This window comes from Tasmannia lanceolata, unplaced genomic scaffold, assembly GCF_043159265.1.
Source record: "Tasmannia lanceolata isolate RefF3 unplaced genomic scaffold, GAP_Taslan_0.1 ptg000021l, whole genome shotgun sequence".
Lineage (NCBI taxonomy): Eukaryota > Viridiplantae > Streptophyta > Magnoliopsida > Canellales > Winteraceae > Tasmannia > Tasmannia lanceolata.
Window position 1 is genome coordinate 10,800,833 of NW_027518698.1, and position 15,767 is coordinate 10,816,599.

The following is a 15,767-nucleotide window of genomic DNA, read 5'->3' on the forward strand; positions in this document are numbered from 1 at the left end:
TAGTTGGTTCTGCCCAGCACCCTCTAGCAAGCTACAAACGAAGAGGGAGGTTTCTTGAAGATCAAGATGGGGTTACACAGGAATTGCATGCGGGGAGTAACTTAATCATTGATACATCCTGTCATCTCTGTCTGTGTGTATATATATATATATATACTATAATAAGCTGGATGAAAAGAGGAGGCTTTTTTCGATTTTTTAAAAAATCACGTGAGAATTACACGTTGCTTTTTTTGACTTTTTTGAACAAATGCCCCCATTCAACTCATATAATTTCGATCCTACCCCCTCCTTTATGCTTTTAACAAAGGCACCCATTAGATCATATAATTTCAATCCTACCCCCCCTTTATGCTTTTAACAAAGGCACCCATTAAAGCCGTATAATTTCGATCTTACCCCCCTCCTTTATGGTTTTTTAATTAAAAAACTATAGGGTGATCTTGACCGTCCGATTTAAGATAAGAGGAATTATGGAAACATCTATAGATTGGAGGGCTAGGATCGGCCTATGGAAATGATTTTTGGGGCACAACCTATTTATGTTGTGTTCCATCACATGGACGGTTTGGATAAACCTATGACGTCGTCCGTACAGTTCTTTGTCGGCCCGTGCATCGCACGGGTTTTTTACCAGTATATATATATATATATATATATATATATATAGAGAGAGAGAGAGAGAGAGAGAGAGAGAGAGAGAGAGAGAGAGGGGGGGGAAATGATTGTGAGTTTGAAGCTCATATAGCTTATATGAGCTTGAGGGCCCAAACACATGGGTCCCACATTTTTTGTGGTGATCCAAACCATTCATTTGCAAGGCCCCATCATAGATAGGGTGTGTACCACAAATCAACTTCATTGGATCATCCTAACCTCTCAAAAAGCGGAGGGCAGAAATGGGCATATTTGTGGCAAACGGTATCTATCCATTTTGTCCTCCACTTTTGGATGGGTTAGGATGATCCTATGGAGCTGATTTTTTGTACACACCCTATCTATGTAAGGGCCTTTCAAATGAATGCTTCTTACATAGATAGGGTGTGTACAAAAAATCAGCTCTATAGGATCATCCTAACCCATCCATGTGTTTGGGCCCTCAAGCTCATATAAGTTATATGAGCTTCAAGCTCACAATCATTTTCCTCATATATATATATATATATATATAAAGAGAGAGAGAGAGAGAGAGAGAGAGAGAGAGAGAGAAAGAGAGAGAGAGAGATGATTTCTTGCATATGTAGATTTCTTGCATCTGTAGCACCCCTTAATTCCACAACGTTATGGATTCATAATGTATTTCCTCCCTAAACGTTATGCTGATGCCATTGAGGCCACTTACCATAACATCTCCCACTTGGCCATAGGTCAAGGAGGGAGCGAGAGAGAGAGATGATTTATTGCATATGTAGCACCCCTTAATTCCACAACTTTATGGATTCATAAGGTATGCCCTCCATAAACGTTATGCTGATGCCATTGAGCCCACTTACCATAACATCTCCCACGGCCACATTGGTCAAGTAAATTCCTTTTATGTTTCCATATTGGGATGTTTCTCCCAAACAGTTTTTCTTGACTTGGACATTGACTTGGACATTTCTAAGTCTCACCAAGCTCACCTGTTTGATGAATTTCACGGCTAGGATATTTCCCCCAAACACATCTAAATCTACATAAATTGCAAAGGTTTTTTTTTTCGTTTTCATATAAAATTTGATGAGATGTGATGATTTCTTTCTTTTTTAAAAGAAAAGAGGAAAATGAAACCATTAGAAACTTCGTTTTCTTGCTTAAGTAACTTTTTTCAATCATTTATAGTTTGATTTTTACCGTGAGGCACTCCATAAACAGATGAATGCTATAGCGAAGCATGCCCTTGTGCAAAACCCAGGAGCAAGGGCACCCCCATTGGATCCACATCACTCAACCACATTTATAACAATACTAAAAATTGCAAAATTAAAAAAGAGTGCTGATATGGAGACCGAGAGTGGAACTAAACAAATCCCCACATGGAACATGTCATGGGAGGGGGGTTAGTTTTGCTGGCCGTCCCCCCCCCCCCGCGCAAAAAAAAAAAACAGGGAACAATTTTTCTAACGCGAGAAGAGGATATTTGTTCAGTTACCATGTTTTATTCTTAAAGAAATGATAAATGCATTTACTTAGGGGTATTTAAGAGGGGCTCTTCAGTTTAGCATTCCTTCCATGGGAAGTGATAAATCCGCCCCTTTTGAGTACTTAGGACACCCAGCAGCAGGGTATCAGGGTATCAATGACTGCAGAGGCACTAATGTACTTCACGTAAGAAGGATTCAATGGGGCTGATTGCCATGTACACTCCTGCTGTCCCAAGTACTAATGGGATGGATTTATCACTTCCCAAATAATTTAGGGTCCGTTTGGATACGTGGATTTTAGAATCCAGGTTTTTTAGTTTGAAAACAGTATAAAAGAGGGTTCATGATCAAGCTGATGCATGCTGTCCTGGCAGCGTTTCATGGATTTTAAGTGAGAAATTCAGGTTTTAAAAATCTCTCCAGCATCCTGAGATTTCTAAAACCTAAAAATATGGGAGGATCTGCTACTCTTTTATTGACGGAAAGAAGGGCGAGAAGTCAAACATGAGTAAAAAACGACGGCTGGTCCACTTCTTCTGGTCTCTTAGCTACAATTTTGAAGAAATCCCGGATCCTAAAATCCGTGTATCCAAACGGCCCCTTATAGTCTGCCATAACATAATAGAGGCCACGCACACAATATACACAATGCATGACGTCAACTTTTTTTTTTTAACTGTGCCATGAAATTAGGCCCGAAACCGTCCAACAAACCTCTCGGCCCGGCCCGGAATCTTATCGAGCCATAAGGAGGGAACATTTGCCAATAAAAGGATTTTGTCGTAACTGATTAGAATATTTTCGTAATTTCGTCTATGCTGACTGGCAAATAAGAAATAACCTCATCCTCAATGGGGGTTTTGTGTTTTTGAGGCGGGGAAGAAAAGCTTACAAAACCCCTGATCATGTAGAGGAAACAGCTCCATCCGTACTTGCAATGGAGGCGAGCAGAAACCTTCTATGTTCACCTTCACTTCATCCTCCAAAAATCCACCTCACCAATTCCTTCTCCTCTTCAGGTATGTGTACATATCCTTCTAAACTTCATCTTCTCTCCATATTACCCAACAGCCATGCTAAAAAAAAGACATGGGTTTGTGTAATTTAATGATTTTCTCTATGGGTTCTGGCGAGTGAGGTTTTTGAACTTACCTTCCATTTGTTTCTGTTTCGAAATGTGCAAAATTGGGAGTTGGCATATGTGAATTAAGTTGGTCTCCCAATGCATTGTGGTGGATTCTGTTCTTTGAATTGTGCAAACAAGAGATGGGTATGTAGAATTTAGTTTTTATATTGTATGGTTTTCGTGTACTAGGCTTTGGAATTCACCAACCACATGTTTTTATCCTTTCATTGGTATATTATATGGTTTCTGTTTCAAAATATGTAGAATAATGAGCGGGCATGTGAATTAAGATAGTTCTCGGATGCATTGTGGTGGGTGAATGAGGATTTTGAATTTATTTGATATGGTGTTTTTTTAATTTGAATTTTGCAAACAAGAAATGGGTATGTAGAATTTAGTGTTTTTATTCATGTGGTTTTTGTGTATGAGCCTTTGGAATTCACCGACAAGGAGGGTTTTTGGAATTCACCAACAAAATCACAAGGAGGTTTTTGTGTATGAGGCTTTGGAATTCACCTACCATATGTTTTCTCCTTTCAATTGTATTATATGGTTTTCGAAAACGAAAAAACACAGAATTTATTTTATTTTTATATTTTTTTCATTTTTTTTTGAATGATAGCCAATTTCATTGAAAAGACAGGACCAATGACAAAGAATGAAAAAATATAAATGGAAAAAGAGGCAAAACTAGAGCTCAAGGGGGGAGGGAATCAAACAACGCTAGAGCTTCTTTGGAAACACCCTCCCTAGCGAGGCGATCGGCCACAACATTAGCATACCTCCAAACATGTGGTCAAAAAATGCTGATACATACATAATATTGTGGTCTGTTGGATTGGGAAAAGAGAACGATAGTGAAGCCATTGTAGTACTTATATAATTTACATGGCTTGTTATTTTCCAAAAAAAGGTTTGTGATGAAGCTAGGTGTCATAATTTGGATCTTACACTTAAGCACTGTCAAAAAATGCTCTGCCGGTTTAGCTATATGTTACAGATACCGTTACATGGTTTCTTCTGAATGAGCGAAGTACCCATGTCGGATTCCAGTACTTCAGGATTCTTTGCAACACTTCTAGATTTCTTTTTTCACTTTTTTCTCTTAATACTACTACCACAACTAGTAAACGTCCCAGATAAAGCTCTTGTAGTTGACAGTCTTTTTTGAGGACCTCCTCTTGCCAAGCGGTCTCATATTCCATCGCCTTGAGTAGCAGCATTGCTGCCATCAGACATACATATTTTTGCATATCTGTTACCATTCAAAAAAAAAAAAAACCACTACCTCAACTTTACAATTACCACGTGTTTTGAATTTTAACCCTCGTAACTTTTCATATGAAAATAAAGCATTATATTTACATATCGTATTTAAAATTTCAATCTATTACTTGTTATAATGATTCTTTTCGACACTTCTAGATTTCTTTTATCATTTTTTCTCTGAATACTACCACCACAACTTTACAATTACCAAGTGTTTTGAATTTTAACCCTCGTACAATTACCTCGTAACTTTTTATACGAAAATAAAGCAATATATTTACTTATGTAAATTTTCAATATATGGCTTGTTTTAATCATATTATTCTATAAAAAGATTAGAATTTAAGAATTGATTAAAATATTTATGAATCCACGAGTCTTTCTTTTTGTGGTGTGCCGAATCTGACATTCGATATCTGTGTCGGATTCCAATACTCGTACCCGTACTAATGCAAAACAGCAGATACCTGATTAGAGTAGCTAGACGAATTGTCTTTATTGATACATAGGAACAGTTCATGGAGCTTTTCCCGCACTAAGCTGTGGTCTTGATGTTGGGACTTCTTTCTCTGAAGACGAATTTTGCAGGCTTCAATTCCAAATGGGACAGAGTCTAGGACTTAATAGTTTTCCTATGGAATTTTTTGAGAAATTTATGACTTACTCATCGCTGATCTTTGAACTTCGGTTGAAAAATTCTTGTTTACCCATCAATTCCACCTGCAACCGCCTCATGGATAGCCACTGTCGTGAATGTCTACAACACCATGAACAGTAGCAACTTCACTTATTGAATCCTGGTTGGTGGCATTTTCCGAGATGTTGCATAGAATATGGATGATATAGGGGAAATTCATAGTGATTGATTGATATGCATAGCTTTGTGTAATTTATATTTCATGATTAAGTCTCCACCTTGACAAAGCATATGTTGGTTAGAATTGTTATGTCTTTTTCGTGTAAAAAATAATGGAACTTATTGTCAAATCATTGGCATGGGTTGAATATTCTCCACCTATGGTTTGTGTGTGCCTTGATGCAGTTCTAGTCAGTGGGATTGCAAGAGGCCAATTTGTCATGTCAGGGAGTCAGTGATCCTTTTTCTATTTACATAACAATAGAGGTGGCCCAATATTTGATCATTGGTCTCTTTGTTAGTAGGTTTGGCCTCCTCTTTGCTTCTACGATATGGGGATTATGTCATCTTGTTTGGAGAGATTGTTTTCCCAATCCCTCTTTTGAGGCACTTTTGCAGATGGATTGGAGGCGTTACTGCGTTAAAATGTGTGAAGTGATAATGTGCCTTCTGAGTTGTTTGATATTGTGGTGCAGAATGCGTCACTGCATTAATGTACCCACCATTATTTACCTATCACATTTGCAACTTAGATTCTGAAATCTCACTTTTACTGGCAAAGGTGAGATGTTAAAACCTCAAAACTGCCTCCACAACTTTTGGTACTTGTTTTTCTTGATAATGCTTCTCCTAATTGGGCTCTATACAAACTTGATAAAAAGTGCCTGTATAGTATTCCGAAAAATTCTTCATAATCATAATAAAATAAAGATGGTGAGTCTGGTGGATTTACATGATCTTGTAAGGTGGGTGGACCCCTTTCTTATGTCAGCAATGTGTAATGCTGATATCATTAGCATGGTCCCCTATAGGCTCATTTTTTCAGCTTCGTCTTTCTTTATCTTTTGTGTGGAGGTTCAAATCATCTTTTTGGGACTGTTGGGCTGTTGGATTTGCATCTTATTTGCTTCTTGACGTGAAATGCTTCCGGTTTCCTATACCTTTTTATTGTAATTGTACATGTTGTTCAGGGAAAACAGGGTCCTGCCCTTGTGATGGGAAAATTCTATTTTATTTGCTTGCTTTATATTAATAGAAAATAAACTTTTTTACTTTTGATTTTGCAGTTCCAATGATTCATGAGCAAGCAGCTCTTGTGGTTACTTCTATCTCAACTACATCAATGGCTCGACATTTTCCTGCATCAGTTCTGTTACAAGAGCAGCGAGATGATTCTAGGCTTTCTCTGCCTTTCTCAAGGGAAGATAAAGCGCCTCAGGTGAGGCCTTTTGATTTGATAATTCTTTCTCTTTCTGTCATTCTCTTTATGTATGTGTGTGTGTCTATATATGCAGGCAAGAATGCTAACATGCACACATGTGTGTGCACACATAGATACTAGCATTCATGGCCCATGATATGCATGTGTAAAATGGTGGGCCCACCCGATGTATGACTCTGGGTGGAGATGACGGGATTGACCCTATCAAACATGTATAAAATGGTAGGTCCCACCCTGTGCATGGCTTGGATGGAGATGGTGGGACCCACCCCATCAAAACATTAGCTGTAAAACGGTGGGCTACACCCCATGAAAACATGAGGGGTAAAATGGTGGGCCTCACCTGCCGTTCATGAGGTCAGGTGTAAAGAAATTCCTTGGAAAATTATATTGCAACTTTGCATGGAAAAAATCCCAGGACTAGTATGTTTGCAATTTTCCTTGAAAAAGGAGAAAATTTTCAATTTTGGAAAATAATTTCCATGGAAAATGAGTTTACAAAATGTTGGAAAATTTATTTCTATGAAAACAATTTCAAATAAAAAATTTTCATTGAAAAAAATAAAAATAAAAATATATATATATATATATATATATATATGTGTGTGTGTGTGTGTGTGTGTGTGTGTGTGTGTGTGTGTGTGTGGAAGGGAAAAAAGAGGAGAAGAGAGTAGAGGAAAAGAGTGAGTTAGGGCGTGCTCCCCCTTTCTTATATATTTATATAAAAGAGAAGAGTACAAGGACTAAAGTGCCCTTAGGCATATATATACAACACTCTCCCTCACTCCCCCTCAAGCTGGAATGTATATATCAAACATTCCTAGCTTGTTACAAATGTCACTCAACTTAGCTTTGCTTAATGGCTTGGTCAATATATCAGCTAGTTGGTCCACTGATCCAGTAAACATTGTGCATATCTCTCCCTTCTGGATTCTTTGACGGATGAGGTGGCAATCTACCTCAATGTGCTTAGTCCTCTCATGGAAGACCGGATTTGTGGCAATATGGATCGCAGCCTTATTGTCACAATACAACTGAGAAAGAGAGGAAAGGGGAAGCCGATCTCTGACAAAAGTGAGTGCAACCAAATGAGTTCTCCACTTGTGTGGGCCATGGGTGTATTCAGCTTCTGCACTGGATTTAGCTATAACATCTTGTTTCTTACTTCGCCATGACACTGTGTTACCTCCTAAGAAGGTACAATATCCTGTGGTAGACCTCTTGTTAGCTGAAGATCCTTCCCAATCGGCATCTGTGAACCCTTCTATTTTCTGATGACCATGTTTCTTAATCAACAAGCCTCTTTCTGGAGCACCTTTTAAGTACTTAACAATTTGACACATTGTTGCCTAGTGTGAAGTATGGGGGGAGCTGATATACTAGCTGACGACTCCAACAACAAATGATATGTCTGGACGAGTGACTTTTAGATATATGAGCTTGCCAACTAACCTCTTGGACCTACCAGGGTCATCTATAAAATCTCCTTTGGGACAAAGTTTCACATTTTAGTCTATGGGAACAGAAGCAGGTTTTACTCTAAGATAACCTGTCTCATCAAGTAAATCCAACACATATTTCCTTTGTGAGATGGAGATGCCTCTGGTGGAATAGGCTACCTCAATGCCAAGAAAGTACCTAAGACGGCCCAGGTCTTTTGTGGAAAACTCTTTCTGCAAGGTCTTCAGCTTCTGTATCCTCAATGAGTCACCTCTAGTAATGATAATATCATCAACATAAACTATCAAGAGAACACATCCAGCCGCAGACTGATGGCTGAAGACCGAGTGATCAACTGCACATTGCTTCATGTCAAACCGCATGACAACATCACTAAATCTCCCAAACCACGCTCTAGGAGACTGTTTTAGGCCGTATATAGATCTGTTCAAGCGACACACTGAGGAAGACATCTCCCCCCCCCCCCCCCCCGAGCAACATACCCGGGAGGTTGCTCCATATAAACCTCCTCAGTGAGCTCACCATGAATAAAGGCATTTTTGACATCAAGCTGGTGCAGGGGCCATTCTCGGTTGACAATGAGGGAGATGAGGACCCGAACCGAAGGAATCTTTGCGACTCGTGAGAAGGTCTCTGTGTAATCAACTCCAAAGGTCAGAGTATAACCTTTGGCAACCAACCGCTCCTTAAGGCACTCAACGGTCCCATCAGGTAAATATTTGATAGCATATACCAAATGGTAGCCGACTGGCCAAGCACCAGGAGGAAGAGGAACCAAGTCCCAAGTCTAATTGGCTTGAAGAACGGCTATCTCAAGATCCATAGCCGCACACCAACCTGGATGATCAAGGACCGCTGGCAATGACTGCGGCAAAGAGACAGAAAACATAAAACTTCGAAACATAAGAGTGAGAGAATCATATGAAACAACAGAGAAAATAGGATGTGCAGTGCTATGGGAACGAGTACGTGAAGCAATGGGAGAATCTGTAGCAACATTTGGAGAGGGAAGAAGAGATACCTGAGAAGTAGTGGCCAGGATCTCAGACTGAGAGGCTGATGGCTCGAGAGAAGGATGGTGGGCTGCAGACTTCAACCGCCACTGGTATTTCTTTATAGAGGCGGGCGAGGAGGATCTTGTGATACCTGCAACGAAGGAGGAGAGGCCTCGTGATCCGAAAGAACCTCGGGTACCGTCACGGAAGGAGGAGAGGCCACTGGATCCGGAAGAACTGGAACATGAAGTGGGATATCCGAATCAAGGACTGCTTTACTATCCTCATGAGGAGTAGTAAAGCAAGTCTCGGAATAAAAATGTGACATCGGCAGAGACAAAGGACTGATGTAACCAAGGACTGTAACATCGAAAAGCTTTCTGGGTTCGAGAGTAGCCCAGAAAAATACATCGTTCAACCCTAGGGTCCAATTTATCTAGACCAGGACCAAGGTTGTGGACAAAGCACACACAACCAAAGAGACTAGGGTTTAGAGGAAATGGACCGTGCTGGAGATGTAGCACGGGAATGGGGATGTACCACCAAAGACTGAGGAAGGAAAGACGGTTGGCTAGGAAGCATGAGGTTAGCATGGCATCATTCCAATAAATTTTAGGAACCCTCATCTGAATGAGGAGGGTGCAGGCCACATCTAGTAAAGACCTCAATTTTCTCTCGGCAATACCATTTTGTTGGGAGGTGTAAGCACAGGAAGATTGGTGAATGATGCCATGAGTAGTGAGAAAATCCTAAAAGCCATTAGATTTGGAAAAATATTCTCGAGCGTTATCAGTGCGCAAACATTTTAGGATGCGGTTATATTGATTTGTGACCTCAGCGTGAAAAGTGCGAAAAGCAGGAAAGAACTCAGAGCAGTCTTTAAGTAAAAAGAGCCATGTCATATGAGAGAAGTCATCAATGGACAATAAAATATCTATTTCCAAAAATAGAGGTAGTCCTCGAGGGACCCCATACATCAGAGTGCACTAACTCAAAAGGGTGCATGACAATGACACACGATGGTGTTTTCCAAGTTCACAGACCTCGCTTTGAAAAGACCGAAGGGGGAAGATACAATAGATGTCCGCTCTAGGCGCTGTAGGCAGGGATGACCATGGCGACAGTGCCACTGATAGGCGTCGATGGAACTGGAGGGGCCACGGTCCAGACGATAAAGCCCATCCGCCTCATGTCTCGAACTAATCGTTCTCCTAGTCGAGAGATCCTGAAAAAAACAATAAGAAAGATAAAAATGAGATAGAGAAGTTGAGATGTTTCGTAATTTGGTTAACAAAAATTAAACTAAATGAGAACTTAGGAACACACAAGACAGAGGATAACGTAAGTCCAGGGCAGGGAGAGATACTAGTAATACCAGAGATGGGAGTGTTGAGTATGGCTATGTATGTGCGCACCCTTCTAGAGGGGCATTTCTGTCTTTCTCTATGTATTTACGCGTATACATACATACATTATATATATATATATATATATATATATATATATATATATATATATATATATATATATTACGTGCGTGAGAGAAGACTCTCTCATTCATGTTCTCTCCAAACTTCCATCTCCTCTCTCTTCTCTTCTTCATCTCATATGGTGTGTTAACATTCTATCAGAGTAAGAAGATCAAGAAGATAGGAGATCAAGATCGAAGGCTCTAAACCCTAACCCTTGCTGCACCACTCAAACCCCTTTTTTTTTCCAATTAACCTTAACCCTAATCCAACCAAACCCTTGTCGCACCACTCAAAGCCTAACCCTAATCAAATCTTTCAGTGCCGCACCACCCTCCCTTTCACTCTCTATGAGTGCCGCACCACCCTAGCAGGTTTGCACCACTCCCTTCCCCTTCTTCACCACTCGCACCCCTATTTTTCATCATTTTTAACCTTAAATCAGTACCTATCCTTGCATTAATCCGCTTCTATATACTCGTATTCATGTCTTAAACAACTGGTGCTTATTCTTTATCATATTCTTGTTATTTCCAGGAGGTTGTTTAGTGTTGTTTCCATGGTGACAGTCTATGTTAGTGATCCTAGTGCTTCTTTTTATCCCGGAACCGTATGTTTGCATGTATTTGTCGGTGGTTTGATAGTCATTTGATGGTAATTAGTTGGTTGTGATCCGTTAATCATATGTCAGATAACATTTGTCGTAGTGGTCAGTTGTTGGTTGGTGGTTTGATCATGGTTGATGATGATCAGTTGTTGGTGGTAGCAGCTCCATTTGTGTGGTTTTGTTAGTTGATGGTTTGATTGTGGTTGATGATGATCAGTTGGTGGTGGTAGACTGGTAGCTTCATTTGTTGTGTTGTTGGTGGCCATTGTTGTTTATTAGTGATATTGCCGCAGCTTCACAGATCCTTGACACTGTGATTTATTGTGGTTCTTCATAATGGATGTGCCTTCCACCTCGTCTGCTGTCTCTGGTTCGTTTCCCATGACGTCTATGACGTCCATCAAGCCTTATGGATCAAACTATCCTGTTCGGAGCCCATCTATTCAGCTCTATCTCCGTGGGCAGGGCAAGTTGAGCTTTATTACATTGAATCCCCCTAATCCTAAGGATGCCTCCTACGACAAGTGGAGTCAGGAGGATGCCCAACTTCAGTCTCTCTTATGTCAGAGTATGGATCCGAAGATTGCTAGTCATATGTTGTTTCTTAATACCTCTCGTATAGTTTGGTTACATGCAGAGATTCTCTATTCGGGGACTAATAATCTCACTCGGATCTGTGATGTTTACACTGATTTCTTCAGTGTGAAGTGAGGCGAAAGATCTGTTTCTGAGTACTATTCTGATTTTGTTATCCTATGTGAGCAGATAGATGTATATCATCCTCCATTCATCGATCTTGTTGAGTTAGCAGAGCAGAAAAATGAGATACGTGTTGTTCAGTTTTTGGATTGAACTGGTCAAGATTTTATGCCTATCCGTCAGCAGATCCTAGGCTTTGGTACTTTACCAGACATGGATGAGGTCTTCTCTCGGGTTCAGTGAGAATTGAGCGTTGATCCTCATGTGATATGATTGGTGAGCAGGCTGCCCTTGCCGTTTAGTCTGGTTATAGTTGAGGCACTCGCGGTCACGGTCGTGGTCGCAGAGGTTATGGTTGTGGTTTTGGTCGTGATTCAGGGGAGGCCGTACCACCGGTGGTCGTGGATCTCGTTATTGTTCCCATTGTGATATGGTCATACTGTTGATTTTTATTATGATTTACATTCAAAGTTGCGGCCCTCTAGAGCTGCACATCATGTTTCAGGGCTTCTACAGAGACTCCCACTGCCATCTCTCCTAATTCTACTGACACCCTCGTGGTCTCTCGCATTGAATACAAGTCTCTTCCATGGTTTTAAATTTCGGCCGAAACGTTTCGTTTCGGCCAAAATATTTCGGTTTCGGTGGAAAACGAAACGAAATTCACAGTGAGTCGGAAAAGTACCAAACTTCGCCGAAACGTTTCGGAAATTTCGGCCGAAACGTTTCGTTTCGGTAAAATTTCGGTGAAGTTTCGGAAATTTCGGTGAAACGTTTCGGAAATTTAGAAATTTCGGTGAAACGTTTCGGAAATTTCCGAAATTTCGGTGAAATTTTTACAAGATTTCGTCCGAAATTTTGTACCGAAATCGAAACCGAAACCGAGATTTAAAACCTTGGTCTCTTCGACGCCTACAGGAAAAAGGGAAACAACCAACTGCCACTCCTGCGATAGAAGGTAGCACCCCATCCTGCACTCTCAGTCATTCAGTTCATGGCTTATTGACTCTGGAGCCTCACATCATATGACTAGTAATAATAGCCTCCTTAGCACCTTTAAGCTTAACTCTTCTTCTCCATTGGTTACTTTGGCTAATGCGGCAAAGTGCCCCATTTCTGGTACAGGAGACACTTCTGGCATTTCTCATTTATCACTTTCCTCTGTTTTATGTGTACTTAGTTTTCCGTGTAATATTCTTTCTGTTAGTCAACTTACTCGTTGTCTTAACTGTTCGGTGACATTTTTTCCTTCTTCTTGTTCTTTTCAAGATCTAGCGGCTAGGAGGAGGATTGGTTTAGGACATGAAGTGGATGGTCTTTACTATCTTGACGGTGATTCTGCACCTATTGCGCTGAGTACTTCGGTTGATTCATTCATGTGCCACTGCCGTCTTGGTCACCCTCAAGCTAATCATCTACAGTATTCTTCGGCTGGGTCCCGTCCTGTTAGTCAGTTTCAGTGCGAGTCTTGTCAGTATGGAATGGTGTTTCCTATGAGTCACGTTCAGTTAGTCGTGTCCTATGTCCGCTTGAGTTGGTTTATTCTGATGTTTGGGGTCCCTGTAGACTCCTTTATTTGGGTATCAGTATTTTCTTATATTTGTGGATGATTATTCAAGGATGACTTGGTTATATGTAATAAAAGATTGTTCCGAAGTTTTTAATATATTTCGCTCCTTTTATGCTGAAATCTCTAATCATTACTCCTATTCTATTAAATGTTTGCGCGCAGATGATGCATGTGAATATTTCTCTGTTTCTAATGATTTTCAATAGTTTTTAACTTCTCGAGGTATTATTCACCAGTCGTCTTGTGCCCATACCTCTCAACAAAATGGTGTTGCCGAAAGGAAAATTCAATATTTTGTTGACATAGCTAGAACTCTTATTTATCAGATGCATTTTCCTAAATCCTATTGGGTTGAAGCAGTTCTCACTTCTTGTTTTCTGGCGAACCATCTTCCATCATTTGTTCTCGAGAATCGGTTGCCTTTCTCTGTCTTACATCCCTCTAGGACTCCATCTCCCTTCCACGAGTGTTTCGGTGCACGTGCTTTGTTCATGTTCTTACTCTTGGACTAGATAAATTGGAACTTTTAGTGATTAAATGTATTTTTTCTAGGCTATTCTCGCACTCAAAAGGGCTATCAGTGTGATAGTCCTCAACTTAGTCGTGCTTATGTGTTTGCTGATGTTTCTTTCTTTAAGGATAAGCCTTATTATACTGGACCTATTTCTACAAAGGTTCCAGATCATGAGGTTCCCTTACCTGTTCCAATTCCTATCTCAGTACCGATTTCATCTCCTGCCGTTCAACCTAAACCTCTGTAGGTTTATTCTCGTCCTCCGCAACCTGCAGGTCCAGATGCCACTTCATGCCCTCCAGCTCTCTCACAGTTCGCTGCACCACCCGCTGTTCCTGAGGTAAGTGATTCTCCTGTTGAAGCTCCGATTGCATCTTGTACCCGATCTCGTACCACTCATCATCCTATATCTGATGTGGTTTCTTATGCTCATGTATCACCTTCTTATAGTTCTTTTTTTGTCATCTCTATCTTCTCATCATTCGATCTCGGCCTGAACGATGCTCAGGAGGAGGATGAAGCTCGGAATGTAGAGCGTTGCAAGTGTCAACATGATGTCCCTCCCTCTGACAATGAGTGCACTAAGGTCGGGTACGGCCACCAGGACCACAGTCTGCACCAAAATCGCGGCCACCACTGCGAGTGCTACGTCTCCGACCATGGCCAAAGGTACCGCCACCACGGATAGAACGATCACCAGGCTCATAAGCAGCAAGGGCAGAGTCATCATTAGAGACAGGCTGAGTAGAATCACCGGCTAGGCATTGCTGGGCGCGTGAGTACACCTCCATGAGAGAGGGCATAGAGCCGGACTGAAGATCTGCTGGTGGAGATGCAGAAAGTAAGGGCCCGATCCCTCAAGGAAGCGAACAACTCGAATTTGGTCCCGTTGTCGGGCAGCCACAGCCAAATTAGACGTATGGGGCATAAAAACATCGAGCTGCTGATAGAGGGAGGCAAACTGGCTGTAATACGCAGAGAGAGAGAGAGAGAGAGAGAGAGAGAGAGAGAGAGAGAGAGAGGTGTCACCGCGCTGGAGGTGCATCCACTGTGAATCGGTGGCACAAATGCGGGCGAGGTTGTCAACCCCAGAATAGAGGATAGTTGTGTGGTCCCAGACCTGTTTGGATGTCGGAAGACACATCATGGTGCCAACAATATGAGGGGCCATGCTCTGCCACAGAAGGGTGCGAATGAGAGCATCATCCCGCTCCCATCTCTCATAAGTGGGATCAGTGGAGGAGGGAGGATCTCAATGAATGAAGCTGACCTTATCCTGAACGAGGAGATAGGTCTCCACGACCATCTTCCAATTTAGGTAATTGGACCCGTCTAGTTTAACGGTAGTCATCGGTGGGAATGAACCCTCAACTGATGGAGAATGGGTAGATGAGGAAGGAGTTGAAGGTGATCGAGTGTCACGGGCCTCAGGAGTCGTGCTGGTCCTAAAAAACGGGAGGATCCATGGAGTCAAGGAGAGAAAAATACTCTCAATCACAGCGACATCGAGGGACATAGTAAGAAAAAAGCCACTAGGCGAGCCGTAAGACTAAACAATGGACCGTAGAAGAGAGACATAATAGGCCTATCAAGAGGGTACCGTAAAAAAGATTGGAGCCGTGGGAGGAATTATGGAGACAAAGGGATGATTTAGGTGATGAGGGAGAAGGGTATGAGCTAGGGTTCGAAGAAAGGGGAGAGAGGAAGGGGATTAAGAAAGGGGTTTTAAGGAGGAATGGGGTATTGAAGGTAGGAGAGGGTCGGGCGGATTACGCTGATTTGCAAAGAAGGAGGGGGCGAGAGTGAGGAGGCTGTTGTCGAAGGGGAGGTGGGGCCAAGGAGTGGGGAGTGGGCTG

At 41.4% G+C, this 15,767-nt stretch overlaps 1 protein-coding gene across 1 annotated transcript in view; it reads left to right on the forward strand.

Moving 5' to 3' along the window:
* The first annotated feature begins 2,962 nt into the window (after window positions 1-2,962).
* The window catches only part of SIGF (RNApolymerase sigma-subunit F), a 42,106-nt gene continuing 29,301 nt past the window's right edge, over window positions 2,963-15,767 (forward strand). Inside the window, exons 1-2 of the mRNA XM_077365641.1 lie at window positions 2,963-3,142; window positions 6,442-6,593. Of these exons, the coding sequence (XP_077221756.1) occupies window positions 3,061-3,142; window positions 6,442-6,593 (234 nt within the window). The 5' untranslated portion in view covers window positions 2,963-3,060. The remainder of the gene's footprint in view (window positions 3,143-6,441; window positions 6,594-15,767) is intronic.